Below are 20400 nucleotides of genomic sequence, written 5' to 3' on the forward strand. Positions count from 1 at the left end.
AACAACACGCCCCCCCCCCCCCCCAAGGATTTCCTATATGTTCCTGTTTTTTTGGTGCCACTTTCATTAACATTGAAAAATAAACATTAAAAACCAAAATAATAATAATAAATAAATAATAAAAATTGCCTAATATGTGGCCAAACAATTGATATTATGGGGATGGGTCAAGCAACACAAGCAAGCAATGCGCAAACTGTGCGCAAGATTTGTCAATTCACTATAGAGAAAGTGAAAGTAAAAAAACTGACGGAGCTTTCTAACGCTGCATTAACGGCGCATATTCTCGGAGACAACGAGAGACAATTGTATAAATTAATAGACCTGTAAAAAAAAAACCTTTTTAAAAACATTTTCAATAAGGATTAAGCTAATAGCCTAAATTTTAATTATCCTCACAGCGCGCCATGCGGTTTTTGACGCGTTGTTTTGACAATATCTCTGGCTATTGTTCACACATGATACAACGCATCTCCGTCTCTGCAGTCATCTCAACCTAATTCTAGCAACAGGAAATAGACAGACTATTTTACCCGCAGATTTTTTTTCTCTGGTGCTGTTTTGTGGTGTTGGTAAATTCACCACTTAATTTTAAGTTAAAATATTTTGTTGTAACTTGCGTTACTGGCATTGTAACGAGTAATAATATTACCCAAATTTTATTAGTAATGCATTATATTACTGTGTTACAGCAAAAAGTAATATACTACTGTATATCTCGTTACTTTTGTAATGCGTTACTCCCAACACTGCTGTTTTCCTTTAAAACAAAACTGCAAAATACTTGTAAACACACACTATTGTACATTTCTCTTCAACAACCACCAGGTTGGATGCCATTAAGAATTTGAAAACAATTTTATTTCCCAAAGACATGTCAGCTGTAGTGTGTTAGCTGACATCAGGACTTTTCAAAAACAACTCACTGTCAAATAATGACATTTCAAACAGTGTAAACAGGGCCAAAGATAATATCAAATCAAAGAGTTGAGTCTCTCACCAACCAGTCACTCAAAATAGCTATCACACACACACAAATTCTTCTGAACTGCTGAGAGTACATTTGCATCTGTATTCTGTCCCATACATGGATGAAAGATGATGTTATATAAATACAATACAATTTTTTTTTCAATCAGGTATTTTAAAATAAAATGCTAACACTCAAAGTTCATGCGCATACTCTATTTGGCAGATTCTATGCATTTTCCATGTTCTGTGATATTGGCTACATTCACACTGTCAGTTTTTGGGATTGACAACCGCATTTACTTACAGGTGTGAGTCTCGAAATGTCACATTCACACAGCAACTTACAGTAGCTTCTCGGATACTGTCTGTATGAATGTGCAGCGGGAGTCAAACCCGTATTCCTTACCAGTTACCATAGCGACAGTGACCAAAGAAATATCAAAAATGGCGACGTCCATAAAACTGAAAGTGTTATCACTTTCTGACACGACAAGAGTTCAATCGAGCCACAAGTTCATTCATCAAATCATCATTAACTGACAGCAGCTTTTATATTTGGGTGGAGAGCGGAGCATTTTAGTCACGCACAGAACACTCTAAATAACCGCACTGTGCGTGAACGTAACCGTATTAAGGACTCAAATACATGACTGACAACTATTCTGCTGCTGTGTGAGCATGGCCATTAAACCAGGGCTCTTCAAACAGAACAGGCAACCACTGTAACAGTACTTGGAGAAGCATCATTGGGATCATATTGTGCAAATGATATCCATAACTAAAAGGGTGCCTTAATGGAGAAATTTTGTGCAAAATGTTAATTTTCTCCCATGCTTTTGTGCTGTTTTGTCTGCTTGTTAGGTTGCATAACAGAACATAATCTTGAACTTGTACAAACAAGGTAAATTAGGTAATAACACTGCAAAGGCCACATGTATATTATTTTTACTGAAAATGTAAAACAAGAACTGACCATTACAACTGTCTATTTCACTTTTTCAGACAAATGTTCTGAAACTAAAAATGTCTCTAAAAGAAGACCACTTTTAATCCACCCTGAAATGAGCATTCATGCTGCTCAAACTTTTTAACATGAGGACTGAGAATTCATCTAGTCACAATCTCCTCGTCATTTGTTGTGATATGGTCCACACACACACCTCACTAGTCCATCAGCACAGTGTTTAACGGGGGACGGTCCTGTATAAAAGCAGGTGCACAGGATCCCTCACTGTAACACACACTTCTCTTTCCGACTTCCATATTTTCTGCGCCTCATTTCTAGTCCTCTCTCCAACCTCTCATCCTCTTCAAGAGCCCTTGGGAATGAGATGACAGAGAAAGAGTAAGAAAAAGAGAGAAAGTCAGTGGTGGTTGACCATAGAAATGAATGTTTCTGTAAGACTCTTATGCTCACCAAGGCTGCATTTATTTGATCAAAAATACAGGAGAAAGGCTAATATTGTGAAATATTATTAGAATTTCAAATATCAGCTTTCTATTTGAATATATTTTAAAATTTAATTTATTCCTATGATGCAAAGCTGAATTTTCAGTAGCCATTACTCCAGTGTCACATGGTCTTTCAGAAATCATTCTAATATGCTGATTTGCTACTCAAGAAATTCTTGTCTAAAAAAAAAGTATAGAGTATATTTTGTAATGTGAATGAATCTCACCCTTTCTCTTTGGCGTCTATATCATGCACAAGCTCGTCTCTCTGGTTGACTAAAGACACCAGCTCCTGCAACAACAGCTGCTCTCTGGTTTTATGGGCCTGGGTTTTCTTCCATTCTTCAGTTTTACAAAACAAGCAAGACCAAACTTTGAGGACAATGAGAGATTGCCACATGCCCCAACTGATTAAACTACTTGATGAGTGCCAAAACATCTTTAATATGTAAAAACACATGCATATGCTCCTAATTACATGTGTACATTTTCTGGAATTCCTAGTGATATAGTTCTCCATTTGACATATATTTAAGTAACAACATTCGTACCTTCCACAGCCATTAAATCTTGAAGCTCTTTCTTTAGCAGCTCAAACCTCTTCTCCAAATCTTGCTCTTCTTGTCTATCACACAGAAGGAATGATAATTAGCAATGTATCTTAAATCATCCACTGTTCAAATGAGAGGTCATCATCTAAATGAGTACAGTGAAACACAAAGTAAGTGAGTATAAGTGTGAAAAGACATACAGTGACTGCAGATGGTCTTGTCTCCTGATCAAAGCATTCTTCTTGTTGACCAGGGTAAACCACTCCTGAATCAGTGTCTCTTCTTCTACACGATCACTACCTGTAAGTGTATGATAAGAGCACAACTTCATCAAGACATACATAATGAACTGCATTGTCATTTGCTTAGCACAATGCATCATAATCTATGATCTATGTATATGTGTGTATATTTAGTGCAGGGCGATATAACGGTTCAAACGGTAAACCGGTTAGAATTACGCACACGGTGTGAATTTAAAAAAAAAAAACGGTTAGAATTATGCACACGGTGTGAATTTTTAAAAAACCAGCATACCAGTACAAGTGGCTAAGCAACATAGACAGCGCCACCTGCTGTCAGAAAGTGAATTTGCATTCTCACGCAGCCCGTCTGCAGTTTCTGTTATGTTCTGTTTCTGATTTGTTTTATTTAGCATAATTTCACACAGCTAAGGTCAGACCATTCTGTTTTTGCTTTCAATTTTGAAATTATACAATCTACTTTACATCAAAAACTGCTCATACTATAATGTAGCATGTTTGTTTGGATTGTGAACTGTTTCATGCAATCTGATTCATATAAAGGCACAGTCAGGGACAAACCATGAAACCTCCAGAATCCTAAAAAAAACATGATACAGAACTTCGGTCATACAGCCCAATAAATACACATATGTGGGCTTTATTTCTTTATTTAATAGGTTAATATATTACGGGAGGCAGGATGCAAGAGTTCAAGCGTAAGCTTTCATTTGTTGCTTGATAAAAATAGGTTCTCAAACTACTTTAATCAGTGATTTACCAGATTCCAAAAGTCTTCTCAGTTTCCTCTCCACAATGTCTGCTCTGCGATCTATCTGCTTCTGTTCAGCCTCCAGCGCCTGCATCTCACTATGTACATATTGGCTGCCATCCTGCAAATACACAAACACATCATAAACACATGCAAATACTCACACCCATATATACGCATTTTACAACCCTATCAAATATTGGTTTGGAGTTAGTTTACTATAAAACACTATTACATATTATTTCAACATTATTTCAACTGACTTGAGTCATCAAGCCACAAATAGAAAAGCGTTGAATGACCTGATTCCCTCCTGCAGTGGCCTCTTCAACATTCTCTACATTTTCTACACAAACAAGACAGAAGAACAATACGTCTGAATCAGATCATTTAAATGCATGCAATAGTTTACAACAGTTTACAATAACGTACAACCCAAAAATAATTTTCATAATTTCTTATATTCTGCAGAAAATATGTTCAGCATATGTTATGGATTTAACATGTCAGTGTCTTTGAACAAAGTCTTTGAAAGGTGAGTTTTGAGTTAATTCTTACGTGACTCTGAGCCTCCTTTGGCTGCTTCACTTTCTGCTTGGACTGATGCAGCCTGGGTAAAAAACATTATAATACACAGCAGCTCAGTAATATACTACTGTTTATAAAGTTAACTCAGTTATAAGAACATTTTAAAATAATCACCCTCACAAAGGAGACAATAATACAGTGCTCTGCATAATACAACCCAGTTCCAAAAACAATATCTCTCTCGTGACACATGAATCACACGTTCAAAAACATCCATTTTGCACTGTAAACAAGGGCCGTCACAACACGCCAATACAGTCACACATGCCGGGTCCTGAGGTTTATATAATGATCCTGAATACTGTACAGGTTCGGTTAAAATGAGTTTCATGAAAAATGCATGAAACTAAAGAGAGCACAGACCATTTACAATTCACATTTCACTCATTATATTCTTTTAGGGTTGGACAGCTGTGTGATAATATTAAAGGTACATTACAGACAATATTTAAAATATTTAGCTTTTATGCATTATAGTTATTATTAACAATTTTGTGTATGTGTTTCAAACTAGTCTTCAAGCACTGACCATACTATTAAATTTAAGACTAACAACATATCAATTTAACATTACTGGTCAAAAGTTTGGAATAATTAAAATTGTTCATGTTTTTGAAAGAAGTCTCTTATGCTCACCAAGGCTGCATTTAATAATTCAAAAATACAGAAAAACACTAATATCGTAAAATATTAATACAATATAAAATAACTGTTTTCTATCTGAATATATTTTAAAATGAAATGTATGATTTCTGAAGCATCATGTGACACTGAAGACTGGAATAATGGCTGCTGAAAATTCAGCTTTGCCATCACAGGAATAAATTATATATTCAAATATATTCAAATGTTCAAATAAATTCAGCCTTGGTGAGCATAAGAAACTTTTCAAAAACTTTCAAAAACTATGGTTGAAATATTTTACCTCTGTACCACTCTGCTGTTCGTGTGGTTCAGGCTCATCCAGTGACTCTCCCCGCAGCTTCGATCTGCGGTTTTTAACAAGATCTGCATCCTTGAGATGAGAAAAAGCCTTTCTGGGTGGTGCCACTGGAGGCTGAGTGGCCCCTGATCCTCCAGCCTGACTTGGGCCCTGCACTCGCTTTGTTCTTGGAGGTGGCACCAAAACACCAGCACCTCCCTTGACTTCCTTTTCAGGGAAGCTTCCATTGGTCTCTAGAGTGATGCCGCTGCTCTGGAGCCTTTCGGCACAGTAGCGAACAGCGGCTTCAGGGTCGGCTTCCTCCCTCTTCTCACCAACAGCGTAACTGGACTCGCTGCTGTTCTTCTCGATCTGTATGACACTGAGCTCCTGGCCCGTGAAATAGGTACGGATCTGGTTGAGATACGTCATCACGATGAGCCTGTCAGGCACTGCCAGCAGCACCATGTCAGAGGGCTCTATCAACCTAGAGATGCCCAGTTCAGCAAAGCCATCAAACGCCTATGAATACACAAGGAAATATTATTTTTTGCTATTTCCTGATCACAGGCAAGTGCACAGCAAAAATGGCCTTGTAATTTCTGTTGTACAGTAAAACTTGTACATACTGTTTAGACTTAAAATATAACAACATTAAATAGGGTCAGTCAATTAGATCACAGTCAAAGGAAATTAAAAAAGAAAAAAATCTCATTATCTGATTTGAAAATGGGTGGATCACCTTCTTGTTGTTGCGTTTAATGTCATATGGATCCAGCATTTCATAATTCCTAAAGACAGAATAACAAACAAATAAACAAAATACATAACCCATGTAACATTTATGAAATGAGCTTAATGCCTTCTTCCACATAAAAAACACCCACACTTTATCTGGATGGAAGTGATGCAGGATGGCACAGAAAGCGAGGCCGTTTCTCCATGAGGTGCTGAAGTTTGATATCCGGACGCCTTTGCAACCTTGTGTGACCTTTTGGCACCATTCCAACAGAGACTGACTTGAATTCACCAAGGTCGCAATCTAGAATAGAAGGCAAAGATAAATTAACTACCTGCTCTTTGATGTCACTATGGTAATATATTCAACATAATTAAAAAGCAGCAGATTTAACAACCTCTGTTTCACTGGTTGGTGATGTGTGAGCTGTGGAACTTCCCTGAAGGTCTATGGCATCTGCTGCAGCTCTTCGTTTATTACAAACAGGCACTGTGGGCTCATTATTGGGCTTTTCTGAAACCTCACTTTGACTGGCTGATGAGGAACTGGGAATGGAGACGTCTTCTGGGAAAGAGGCACTTAAACGTTTCTTCACGCGAGGCATTGGCACAGGAAGACTGGAGGAATCTTCAGCTGCTGCTTGTCTAGATGAAAGAAAGAGAAAAATTAAACAAAACTGATTTCTACATTCAAATAAACCAGTATAGCAAAAGCTATTCAACTCTTATAGATTTATCTCTCGAGCCTAAAAAGAAATTCATATTTAATTTCAAGATGCATAACAAAATTAAACAAGCACCAATGTCTTCACCTTTATCATATATAATCATTTCTTTTTATTTACATTTTGCACATTTTTCATAAAGACAAACAGTTTAACCTAAAAAGCCAAACCTTTAATGAGTAAATTAACCATAAACATCAATTGTTTTTGAAAACCCAAAATCAAAGAAACAGTATTATTGGTCGAAAGACTGTTAGAGCACCTCTAGTGACCAATTACTGCACTCGTAAAAATAAAAATGGGCATGTGTAATGTCTACAAATGTGACAACAGTTTATCTACAAAAACTTACCTACACACATCTAAGATAACACCTGTGCCATCTACAACCTCAGCATCTCCAGAATGCACAGCATTCATGTCTTCCTCAACACTTGGATATTTTTCAGTTTGTTGCTCTGTTCCCCCTTTGTCCTCACAATGCTCACCAAGTGGAGCACCAGTCTTGGGTTTTTCACTGATATCTGTCACATCAGTTTCTATCTGCTCAACAGGTTCTAAACAAGACTCATCCAGGCTTTTTCTGTTTAGCTCTACTTCATTGGCACTTGAGGTGGTGGAATCCTCAAGACTCTCTATCCCTGCTTCTGTCCTCACCTGTGTAGCCACTTCAACAGAACATTGTTCATTTTCTGAGATAGGAAGCTTGCCTTCTTCTGAGACTGCAGAGTAAGAATCTTGAGGTAAGCTTGGAAGGTTCTCATCAGTGAACTTGTCACTGAGTTTCTCTGAACGGGGAATCGGGACGGTCATGCTTGTTTCACTTGGTCCTCCCTCAAGGACTCCTATGTCAAGTAAATCTACAGGAGGTGGTGGACAACTTGAGGGAACAGTGAGATCATCTGGAAAAGAACCACTGAGACGTTTCTTTACACGTGGCATTGGCACTGGCAGACTTGAATCTTGATGGTCTTCTTTTTGGAGAACAATGTTGTCTGAACCTGCTTGAGATGGAGGAGTTGATGAAGGAGCTAGAAGAAAATCTGGAAAAGAACCACTGAGACGTTTCTCCACACGTGGCACAGGAACTGGAATACTTGAATTTTGATGGTCTTCTGTTTTGTTAAAAATGTTATCTGAACCTGCTTGAGATGGAAGAGTGGATGAAGGGGTTGGAAGATCATCTGGAAAAGAACCACTGAGATGTTTCTTCATACGTGGCACAGGGACTGGAAGACTTGAATCTTGATGGTCTTCTGTTTGGAGAAAAATGTCTGAATCTGCTTGAGAGGAAGGGCTGGATGAAGGAGCTGGAAGATCATCTGGAAAAGAACCACTGAGACGTTTTTTTGAACGTGGCATTGGGACTGGCAGACTTGAATCTTGATGGTCGTCTGTTTTCTTAAAAATGTTGTCTGAAACTGCTTGAGATGGAAGAGTGGATGAAGGGGTTGGAAGATCATCTGCAAAAGAACCACTGAGACGTTTCTTCGTACGTGGCACAGGGACTGGAATACTTGAATCTTGATGGTCTTCTGTTTGGAGAAAAATGTTGTCTGAATCTGCTTGAGATGGAAGAGTGGCTGAAGGGGTTGGAAGATCATCTGTAAAAGATCCACTGAGACGTTTCCTCACACGTGGCACAGGGACTGGAAGACTTGAATCTTGATGGTCTTCTGTTTGGAGAAAAATGTTGTCTGAATCTGCTTGAGATGGAGGGGTTGATGAAGGAGCTGGAAGATCATCTGGAAAAGAACCACTGAGACGTTTTTTTGAACGTGGCATTGGGACTGGCAGACTTGAATCTTGATGGTCTTCTGTTTGAAGAACAATGTTATCGGGATCTGCTTCAGATAGAGGGGTGGATGAAGGAGAAGGAATATAATCTGTAAAAGATCCACTGAGACGTTTCTTCACACGTGGCATTGGAACTGGAAGATCAGTGCATTTGATTTGCATTTTCACTTCCAACACCTCAGGAACATTCAAATCCAGTTGTACCTGATCTTTCACATTCAATTGATCACCAGCTTGAGTCTTTCTTGTGTCTTCAGACTGAGACATATTGGTGATGACAGTAGACAGCGTGCTCTTTTCTTCAAACTCCCCACTGGCTTCATCACCTTTGCTGGTTTGAGCTTTACTCTTCCGCCTCTGAGGAGCACGTAATTGTTTGACTGTGTCATTTTGAGGCATTAGGGGAACATTTTCTCCATTGTTGCTCTGACATGATGCTATCATTTCTTTGGGTGTTGGGTTCTCTTTGGGTTCTGGTGAACAAATCTCAATTTTGGATAATTTTACCACATTTTCAGGAAAAGAAGCACTTGTTAGTGGGACAGGTATATTCATCAAGCGATCTGTTTCTAAAGATGTACCATTATCTGTCGCAGCTGAAGTGAGTGCTCTACCTGGCTGTACATTATGTGATGTATTCTGAGAATAATTATCAGTTTGTTTTATGACACAGAAGTTGTCGCTCTGCACAGTTGGCTCAGCTGGATTGGAAATTGATGTTGATAACGTAATTGTCTCTTGAAGAATGTCTTGCTTCTTAGTCCTTCTAGGTGGCACAAGTTCTTTTGAACATGAAATGGTCTGTTCTGTGACAGTTCTTGGGTTATGAGAATTTTTTGAAGACAGTAAGGACATAGGTGGTTTCTCTTCATCCAGCAATTCGTCCTTAGTCCGTTGGATGAAAAGAGAGACTTCTTGGACAAAATGATGTTGTGGCCTTAAGAACAAAAATACAGTATCACAACATTTATTTTCTGTTGAGATAATGAATGCACTGACTGTCCCATGACACACTTATAAACCACAGTCAAACACCCTTTTAAGCAAGCAACTTTACCACTGCATGAAATTCTGCCTTCAGAAATTGCACATAACTTTACAACATGCAACCAGTCACAGCAACTGCAGATTTGGTAATAAAAGCACAAAAGATCTCAGCTTACAATATTAGCTGAACAAATACACGTCTTTCAAGGTGACGTGTGTAATTTCTTTGTTTTAAAACAATTTCTCTTCCCAGATTCATTTGCAGATACAACAGTAACAGCAGTAGGCCTACAACAGTAAGTAAAAACAGTGGCGTTTTCAAAATAGTTTCAGTCTGCTTAAGCATTTCAACTTCTGTTTTCTGCATTACAATACCATGGTTTGGGGGCGGGACAACCCATCTGGCCAAACAATGAAAGAAGGGGCTAAAATGAAAGGGCAGTAGGAGTGTTGCATATCTGGACACAATCAATATTTCTGCAATTCCATTTGGTGCCTCTAGGGTCACTGAAATTACACACTGCACCTTAGGGCAAAAGGCAAAATTAGACACATGGACATAAATATTTAGAGGGAAAAAAACACACACACACACACAAAATAAAAGCCATTTCAGTGCAAAGTGTTTGCAAATGTGAGTTGGGAAACACAAAAAGAAAAGAAAAAAGAATATAGCCGTGCTGCCGTTTGCAGGACTTGCAGGTTGGGTTTGATTGCAACACTCCTGAGGAACTCACCCGTCCTCTGGAAATTTTGTTGCTGACAGCTCATCCTTCAACATTTTACATTCTGTCACAATCTCATTACCAGCTTCCTCTTGAACAGAAGTTGTACACTCCTGTATCAAAGAGTCAACATCTGTTTTGTCCTCCTCCTCTTTAGTTATCTCATGAAGGTCAGCGTCCGTTAAAGGGGGCCACTTCCTCATTAGGCAGAATTCTTCATCTTCAACAAACCAGCTTTCAGTCTCTTTTGATGACAGCGATGTTTCTGAACAACCACTAACCAAACGCCACATGTAGGATTCAGCAGAATCAAACACCTCAGACTCCGCTGCCTCTGCGAGTGCGTCCAATGAATGATCGCATCCAGTGGCCATGCGAGTGCTGCTGTCCTCGAGATCCACAGAGGATGAAAGACTGTCGAGAGGATCTAAAGTGTGCGTGTCCATGACCGATTCAGAGATGGAGGGCTGCAATATTGCTGCAACGGTCTCATAACTAAAAGACAGCAACAATTGAGTCGTGAAAAGTAAAAAAAAAAACTAAAAAAAAGTTTTCAGAACAATAAACGGCAACATATGATATTAATGAAAATGAATTACTTTAACAAAAGAACAGAGTATGGGTATGAGTAATTTTCTTGATTTCTCAGGATATTAAAGAATCTTACAAAACTAAAAAATGAAACAGATCTACATAGATTGTAAGATTGTTTTTCAAATAAAATCAAAGCAAACATGCTCAGTGATTTCACCCAGTTATGTTATGTGATCTTACCCTCTGTGAAAAACATCAACTATAGTCTTAACAAGACCAGAAGATCCTTCTTTTTCAGTGGAAGTATCATCTGCCTCCAAAACTTCCCATCCTAACGCTATAGCAGTCTCTCCAGACTCTGCAGTATCATTACTTTTACTTGCAGACTGCTCCCCGACATGTTGCTCTTCCTCCTCATGGTTTTCAATACTGATAAAGGATAGTTCAATAGTCAACATGGTCTGTGATGAGATTCACATGCACCATGCATATCTCTCATGGACATGCACCAAAAGTGTTTTTAGGCACAACATACAGTGGAATTATATGTTAGTGAAGAAAAAGTCAGATAATAATCAGGCCATAACAAATCATGTTGAGCCATGTTTTATTAGATAATTTTGAATTACACGATGGGTGTTGTCTTTACATGAACAGGCTTCCATAAAGCTCCCATTAAGCCTCAAAATGTCAAGAAATAATATACTAATATAAGATAATTACATAATATAATATATGTAAAATAACTAAAGCAAAATAATTGTGGCCTCAATTAATGTACAGAACAACTCAAACAATGTCAAAACAATATATTGCACATGCAAGAAAAGAACACAAATTTATAGTTCTAAAAGTGTTTTCACACACACACACACACACACACACTCAAAACATGCTATGTAACTCACCCTTCAGCCAAGGGAATCTCATGAAAACTTCCTATTTCTTTAGAATTATCTTTAAAAAACAAAGAAAGAAAAAAAATAATAAAATCTATATATTTCTGTGCATACATATTGCTCAATGTTCAAGTCACACTCTAAAAGTGGGTCTCTTACCAGTCCCTGTTATATCCAGTGTTTGATTTCTTTCTGATTCTATGTATTGGGTAAATGTGGCTTCAAATTCGGTGTGTTCTTGGGTTGGACTTGATGGAGAAATTGCATATGTATCTGGGAAATCAGGAAGCCTTGTTTCAACTGGGGAACATGGCACTTCAGTGAACAGGTTACTGAGATCTGTTTCATCGGTTGCAGAGAATGGAGCCTTTGGAGAAGCTGGGAAGACGGTTGTTTTTGTACACTCTTCTTTAAGTCTTACTGAGCATGGAAACCCATAATTGCTGGCATTATTAGGGCAGGTAGGAGCAAGCAAGAACATGGTTTTTGAATATTCTTCATTATCCTTTGTATAACTTAAAGACAAAACCAGTCTTTCTTTAAGAGGTTTAACCCATATGGGCTTCTGAGTGGACCATATGCTTTCTTGAGACTCTTTTATGGGCACAGATTTTACTGTAGGAACACCTACAATAAAAGAAACCATTGGACAAGAGTGCAAAATGCTGACTACATCTGGTTCTTTATGGAGATAGAAACCCTCCACTTTAACCTGAGGTAGAGAGGGGAAACCAGGTATGCAAGCTTCTCTTGGGCATGTGGGTACTAGTGCAAACATCCTCTGCAAAATATATTTGTCTATTTCTTCATACGGAGTTGCGAAATTAAACTGGACAAGCAGCTCTGATCTTGGTCTCAGCGGCTTCTCCAACAGGGGCGTTTCATCTTCAAACCTTGTTCCTGTGTTTATTCTGTCACTTGATGAGAATCCCATGATTCTTGAAGTCTTTAGAATGCACTGATGAAGATCAACCATACTGAGAGGAAGTGTAGCTTTGCGCTTAGGTGCATATGGGAATCCTGGTATTCTTGCCATTGGTGGACAGGTTGGAGCCAATGCAAACATCATTTTAGTTAATTCACTGAGCCAATCTACTCTGTCAATAAGAACAACAGGTTGCTTTTTAAAAGATACATTGCACAATGTTTCCTTTTCAACAGACCAATCTAAATGATCTCTTTTAGAAGAAAATCCTATAACATTAGACTTCTCCGGGCAAGTGGGAAGCATGCGTAACATTATTGATTCGGGCACAGCTGGAAAACCTGGAACACAGACCACTGATGGACATGTAGGTGCCAAAGCAAACATTCTATGACTGTTTTCTTTGCATATCTTGTCCATGTCCAAAACAACAGGGGGTTTCTTTAATGGATTTGACCACAAAATGACTGTACTCAAAGGCCAATTGGACATCTTAGGGGTCTGGATGCTCGGACAACCACCTATATATGAAATCTTTGGGCAAGAGAGACAAATGTTTTGCATGTTTGGTTCCATCTGTGATTTACGATGTGGTCTAGATGGAAAGCCTGGAATACATGATGCTTTCGGGCATGTTGGTGCCAGAGCTATAATCTGGGAGTCTTTTTCATCTTTAATGGGGTCAAAAATACCAGTCTGTCTATCTTTCAATAAATTGCAAAAGATTATTGTTTGATCACCAGTGCACTCCATGCCTTCATAGACCCTTAGAGAAGGACATCCAGGGATTCTAGAAAGCACTGGACAGGATGGAAGGAGCTCCAACATATTTGGCTCTGCTTGGGGTTCAGGGATAGAATCTGGCATTTGTGCAGCATTTTCAGATACAAAGGTCAACATCTCATTTGCAGGCTTGGAATCATCCCTCAGTTCTGACTCAGCAAATGTAGACTCTTGAAGACTTAATTTTTCACATGATTGAATAAGTATTTCTTCACTCTTTGGTGCAGATGTGAAATCAGGAACAAGTTTTGAAGATGGAACTGCAGGCTTGGAATCATCCCTCAGTTCTGACTCAGCAAATGTAGACTCTTGAAGACTTAATTTTTCACATGATTGAATAAGTATTTCTTCACTCTTTGGTGCAGATGTGAAATCAGGAACAAGTTTTGAAGATGGAACTGTGGCCACCATCATTACAGGCATCTCTGAATACTCAATTGGGCTTTCAATGTGTAAAATTGGCTTTGTTTTAGGATGTTCTTCGAATAATGATGTTTCCATGCTCAGCCACTCCTCATGATGCTTTTCCTCTGGAATTGGGGTCTGTGAAGAAGTGTCAACAACAATGGATGCTTCTGGAAAAGACATACATGGGGCCTCTGTGGGTCTCTTAGCAGATGGAAAGCCGGGAATTCTTGTTTTATTTGGACATGTGCAAGACAGGGACACCATATTTGCCTCATAGGGGGATTTTTCCAAGTCTGGCATTAACAAAATATTTTTTGTTGATTTATGTGGCTCATCCCAAATTATACTCAAATCAGTAGGCCAGTTGATAATGTCTGTTTTGCATATGCTAGACAGCGCTGTTGATGGACATCCAAAAATTCTCGAGAACGGTGGACATGATGGAAGAAGATCTACCATGTTTGGGACACACTCTTTTTGCACTCCTGTAGGCCGATCTTCAGCTGTTAAAAGGACCAGACTATTAGGATCCTCTGTAGTCTCTTCTTCTTTCTTAAAACCTTCAGCAAACTGTTCTGGTCTGTCTTGCGATGCCCATAATACACCTTGATCCACGTCATCGTTTTCAATCAGAGGGTCTCTGTAATTCTCAGAAGGTGGAATCTGAGCACATATGCTTTGACATCTGAGAAAAATAAGCATATAATCAGATGTGAGATTGTATGGCAATACAAGATGATCTGACTGCATGCATCATTCCGATCACTGGCAGCCATTTAACTGATTCAATATACGTGATGCAGGGCTAAATTGTCTCTGTTACACCACACATGCTGTGCCTAGTTTTCACACCATCATGCATTTATGATATTTAAGTCATAGGTGACCCAAAAAATGACAATTATGTCATCATTAACTTACCTTCATGCTGTTCCAAACCTGTATGACTTTCAATGTATGGACAAAAAAACACTGAAGTATTTTTCAAAATATTTTCGTTCGTGTTCAACAGAAGAAAGAAATGCATACAGGTTTGGAACAACATAAAGGTGAGTGAATGATGGCAAATTTTTCATTTTGGGTTGAACTATGCCTTTAAGAGAGTAGAGGACATACAGTAAATGTTATATGCAGGCGGCAAAAATCTGATGCAGTTGCGGCAAGGCAAAGCAATAAATGAATACTCTCTATTTTATGTTTCCTTGCAAAACTCACCTCTCCTCAACAGTCAGTAATAGTGGCATGTCTGGTATGGAGTGCCACATTCTGCAATGCATTTTCCTAGAAACAATTGTCAAAGTAGGTCATGCACTATCCACTGACCGCAGGATGTGCAAAACAAAATGTCTATTGAGCAAAAAACACTTGGGAAATTCTGAACTTACCCCCTCTCCAGAATTCCCTTTTTTCCTTCCTCACATCTTGCCCAAAAGTTCACATTGTCCTTGGTCTTCTCTAATGTAAAACTATTGTCAGAATTGTTTGCACTGGACAGGTCTATCTCCGTGTCTGCTGAACCAAGCACAGCTGAAGTTTCTTTTTTACGGCCAACATCTTCTGGTGACTTCCGGCTATTATTTGCATGACAAAGAATATGTGGAGATTCTGAATATGTGGATGGAAAGCCAGGGACATTGGACTGCTTTGCACAGGCTGGCATAATCATAGCGATGTCTTCTATGTGAAAATTCAGATGGTCGTCATATGTTTGATTCAAGTTTATTAAGGAAGAACACACCATGTCGGACTCATCCTTTGAGGTCCTCTTGTACAGTTGCTTTGCATCCAGAGGCCATGCACTTGAATCTAATGCTTCATTTCCCAACTCAACAGATGGCATACCTAATACCTTTGTAAAATGTGGACAACATGGCATGAGGGAGACCATATCTGGTGCTTTCTTCTCAGTTTTTTTTCTCGGAGCAGATGGGAAGCCAGGCAATTTAGCACTGATTGCACAAGTTGGGCGCATAGCTACCATTTCCTTGATGGCGTTATCCTTTATTTCTCTGTACTTAGTTGGAACAGCATGTATGGACTGACACTTTCTGATTAATTGTTTAACCCATAGTGGCATTTCATTTACAGGCCACTGTAATTTCTCTTCAGATATTATGCTTGATAGCATCCCAGGTACATTTGAGACTGTTGGGCAAGAATGGAAAAGATAAACCATTAATTTGGGTTTTGGTGCAGATGGAAAGCCAGGAACACTTGCTTTCACTGGACAACTTGGCAAAATAGAATACATTCCTTTAAAACTCTCTTTGTCCTGATGAGCAATGTCTAACTTGTCAGATGTGTACATTGGCGGACACCTCATACAAAAAGCTTTCTCCTTAAAGGGCCAATTATCTATGAAATCCTTATCAATTTCGCTTGGGACTAAAGAGGGAACGCCTGGCGTTTTAGCTGTCCATGGGCATATTGATAGAGTACCAGACGTTATTTGTGTTTCAGGGATGAGCCACAGTGACGAAGGAAATCCAGGAGTCCTTGCTTTTCTCGGGCAAGATGGTACCAAGCTCACCATCCCTGTTAACTGGTCCTCTTTCAATATATTTACAACTTGAGGCAAACTGGACTGGTTCCTTTGTGCTATTATCACAGATGATTGATTGTTGGATGGCCACGGTTGGAAGACATTTTGACTGGCAAGTACTTTTGCAGATGGAAATCCAGCAATGCAGGAAACTTTTGGACAACATGGTGAAATCCTGACCATACTTGGTGCAGCTGGTTTTGGAGCAGATGGAAATCCTGGAGCCTTGGGTGCTGCTGAGCAAGATGACTTCAATGCAACCATCTTTCTTGCAGTTTCAAAATCCACCTTTGTTAAGGACATTGGCGAAATCTGTTGCTTGATTTCCCTAAAATAAAATATTAAATTCTCTTTAGGCCAGGTTTCATCTGTGCAAATGATTGGAGATCTTGAAGGTAAACCTGGAACTACAGAGACATCTGGACATAATGGAAGGAGATTGACCATACAGAACGGCAAAGATGGGAATCCTGGGATGCTGGCAGTTCTTGGACAAGTTAACTGTAAGGACACCATATTTTCTACTGTGCTTTGGTTATACAATGAGCAATCCATATCTTCAATAAGTCTTTCTGGTTTCTCCTTTTGAATGTACTCTTTCAGGATCTTCACAGACTCGTCCCAAGGCCACTTTGTGTCTTGAAAGGTAATAGATGGCATCCCAGGTGCAAAAGCAGTTCTCGGACAGGCTGGAAGAAGATATATCATGTTGGGAACAGATGGAGAACTGTCAACATTGGGTTCTTCTCCTTCATGTGCTTTCTTGCAAACAGGGAGAGCACAGACTTCCTGGTTCATCCTAGGTAGTTGGTCTACAAAAACGTCTCCTATTTGATTCTCAGTTATGTTGTCAGCTAATATCGATGACGACCAAGGAGAATGGGACTCTTTTGGGCAAGAGGGCAGCAAAGCGGCCATGCTTTTGGTGCTGAGGGACAGGGACATTAGAACAGAGATCAGAGGGAGGATGTAAAATGGATTTATGAATAATAAGAAGCAAATGGACCGCAACACATACAGTATATGCATTTTATATTAATATAGCGTAACAAGCTTTAAATGTAACACAGTGACTATATGCTGTCTTATAACGTGCATCATTCCCCACTTACCCTTCATCAGTGTGATCTGACTGGGACATTTCTGTATTTGAGAACAGCTGTGGAACAGATTTTGGGCTGGCCTTTTGCACTTGTATTTCTGCTAGTTGAACGCTACTTCGAAAGGGCTCTGCCTTGTCTTTATGAGGAATCATCTCATCTTCTGTCTGCTCATGTGCAGCTGAGTGTAATATGGCCACCTCAGCAGAGCTCTGTGAATTCTCGGATTGATTGATCTGGACCTCAGTTAATGGGCCGGAGAATGTAGAGGCTGCAGCAGGTTCTGCGACAGTTTCGAGGGCTGCGTGGGTGGGTACTCTATCTGTATCAGACAGCTCTGATTTTGACACCTCAAAATGTGTGACACCAGTGACAGAAGGTGACTTCTGGTCACTGGGCAGCAGAGAGGTCATACTCTCTGGTCTAGGAAGAAAACACATCAGAACTGATGAAGAGTGCTGGGATAACACCAAGAACAAAAAAGATCTAAATTATATGGGATTGCATCACCTTGAAACAATGTGAATTACCTTTCTCTGAAATGAATAAAGTGTTAATGAAACACCATGCTGATATTTAAAGTATTTTAAAGCAATTTAAAAAACAAAACAAAACAATTGTTTCATGCTAGCATTTGTATAAACATAAAAATGCTCATATATTATTTTTTTTCCTTCCTTCATTCATTCATTGCAATGTGCCAATTGTTTCAACATACAAACTAATCCAAAAAAAGCAAATTAAGTGACTTTAACACTGAATTTAAACTAAAGAAACCCAATAGCCTCAAAATGTCAATAACTCTAAAAATTTAAATTCAAAACTCTTTTGTCGCTTTTGTCACCTTGTGGTCACTGGTCAGTTGCCTAACTTGACTAAATTTATATCATAACAATGTTAACTTTTGGGTTTAAAATAGGGTTAAAGTCCTCACAAATGTAAGTAATCATTAACATTTATGATCAACATTTATAATCACACCAAAACATTCAGTTTGATTCCACATAATACAATACAATACAATAAAAAATACATTAGGCTGTTACAGTTTCCTCCAAGATTTCCAGAAAAGTCAAAGAGCCAAGAGTTCTCTGTTCACACCAAAGTCAACCATAGTAGTAAATGCAACACTCAAGTATACCAGATATTGAAACCAAATTGTCAGTGCTTTGCTGGTGTCAACTAACACTTGTTCACTCCAATGCACTTGTTATTTACACCAACCAATCAGCAACACTCAGTTTTCTACATATTACTCACCCTTTTGCAGGCCGCAAAACCTCAAGTCCAAAAACAGGCTGTTGCTTGTCCATACTGCTGTTTGGTCTTTGGTTGGCTATACTGATGACTCCGGCTCTGCGAGGGTGGGGTTCATAGGTTTGATGAACATCTGTTGGCTTAACATCTGCATCCTCATCAGCTGTAGAAATATGCCCAAAGATCACACAAGAATTACTATTATGTCAAAGAAAACACTCACATTTATATACAATGAAAGATTAGCTGTTAAAGCAGCTGTAGTGTATGCTTACCAGAAGACACTGTATTAGGACATTCCTCCTCTGCTAATACACTTAACTGTCTGTGTTGCTCTGAAATAGAAATGTATAATATGTCATAATAATATGATATTTCTATAACAACATATTAAGCACAAATGCAGCATTCTGGCATTCTGCTGAGGCATTATTATTATCAGATGCCATAAGCCTCATACTTGTTTGTTAAAGTACAAATCTTCTTGTAAGATCAGTATTTAACAAAATTCATGCAAATCATACAAGCTACATGTATCTGATCAATCTTATCAACTTATCAATCGATCATCTGTTATGATATATCTAACATCATTCACTAGAAGAGTTTTTTAAAAGAAATTAATACTTTTATTCAGCAAGAATACATCAAGTTGATCAAAAGTGATAATAAAGACATTTATAATTTTACAAAACATTTCTATTTAAAATAAATGCTGATCTTTTGAACTTTCTATTAGTCACTGTCTTACAAAAATATTCAGTAGCACAACTGTTTTCAACATTGAAAATAATAAGAAATGTTTCTTGAGCGCCAAATCAGCAACAGTAGTGTATATTATAACATTAACAGTTTGCTGTTACCAACTAGCTTTGTTCATGTGTCCTCCAGGGGGCGTAACAATGTAATTTAAGAAATGTGCAAATAATATGCTATCTGATTGTCACTGATAATCTCCATTTCTGTTTTCTTGTACAAAAGCTTGTCCCTATTGAAACTTCTGTACGTTTGTGGAAAAAGGAACAATTCAAAACACTATAATAAAACATAAATATTGTTTAACGCAATGCTGCCTTAAAGGGGTCATATGATGTTGCTAAAAAGAACATTATTTGTGTATTTGGTGTAATGAAATGTGTTTATGCGGTTTAAGGTACAAAAAACACATTATTTTCCACATACTGTACATTATTGTTTCTCCTCTATGCCCCGCCTTTCTGAAACGCGTCGATTTTTACAAAGCTCATCGGTCTGAAAAGCGAAGTGTGCTCTGATTGGCCAGCTATCCAGTGCATTGTGATTGGCCGAATACCTCAAGCGTGTGACGGAAATGTTATGCCCCTACCATACTGTGATGCCCTGTGTCCCGGCCGGAGCGATGAGAAAAAAACATTAAAACCCATTCAATTATAAACGAGGCATTTGTTGCATCCAGTGGGGACATAATTACGGATTATAATGACTTATACTGTCTTTTTACG

General features: G+C 38.6%; 1 protein-coding gene across 5 annotated transcripts in view; it reads right to left on the minus strand.

The window, feature by feature from the left end:
- Positions 1-1409: 1409 nt before the first annotated feature.
- The window catches only part of LOC107679270 (uncharacterized), a 35597-nt gene continuing 16606 nt past the window's right edge, over positions 1410-20400 (minus strand). For 4 of the 5 annotated variants that reach the window (XM_016474786.1, XM_016474785.1, XM_016474784.1 and 1 more), the window contains 21 exons: positions 19195-19254; positions 18923-19082; positions 17675-18085; positions 15406-17490; positions 15236-15301; positions 12064-14705; positions 11914-11962; positions 11246-11434; positions 10484-10966; positions 7315-9696; positions 6636-6882; positions 6387-6541; positions 6242-6290; positions 5503-6021; positions 4548-4599; positions 4292-4335; positions 3999-4110; positions 3176-3275; positions 2976-3049; positions 2652-2766; positions 1410-2291 (listed from right to left, as the gene is read on the minus strand). In XM_016474786.1, the coding sequence (XP_016330272.1) occupies positions 2201-2291; positions 2652-2766; positions 2976-3049; positions 3176-3275; positions 3999-4110; positions 4292-4335; positions 4548-4599; positions 5503-6021; positions 6242-6290; positions 6387-6541; positions 6636-6882; positions 7315-9696; positions 10484-10966; positions 11246-11434; positions 11914-11962; positions 12064-14705; positions 15236-15301; positions 15406-17490; positions 17675-18085; positions 18923-19082; positions 19195-19254 (10085 nt within the window). In that variant the 3' untranslated portion in view covers positions 1410-2200. The remainder of the gene's footprint in view (positions 2292-2651; positions 2767-2975; positions 3050-3175; positions 3276-3998; positions 4111-4291; positions 4336-4547; positions 4600-5502; positions 6022-6241; positions 6291-6386; positions 6542-6635; positions 6883-7314; positions 9697-10483; positions 10967-11245; positions 11435-11913; positions 11963-12063; positions 14706-15235; positions 15302-15405; positions 17491-17674; positions 18086-18922; positions 19083-19194; positions 19255-20400) is intronic. The other variant, XM_016474787.1, reaches the window with a different exon arrangement.

Source organism: Sinocyclocheilus anshuiensis, unplaced genomic scaffold (genome assembly GCF_001515605.1).
Source record: "Sinocyclocheilus anshuiensis isolate Anshui unplaced genomic scaffold, SAMN03320099.WGS_v1.1 scaffold1644, whole genome shotgun sequence".
Lineage (NCBI taxonomy): Eukaryota > Metazoa > Chordata > Actinopteri > Cypriniformes > Cyprinidae > Sinocyclocheilus > Sinocyclocheilus anshuiensis.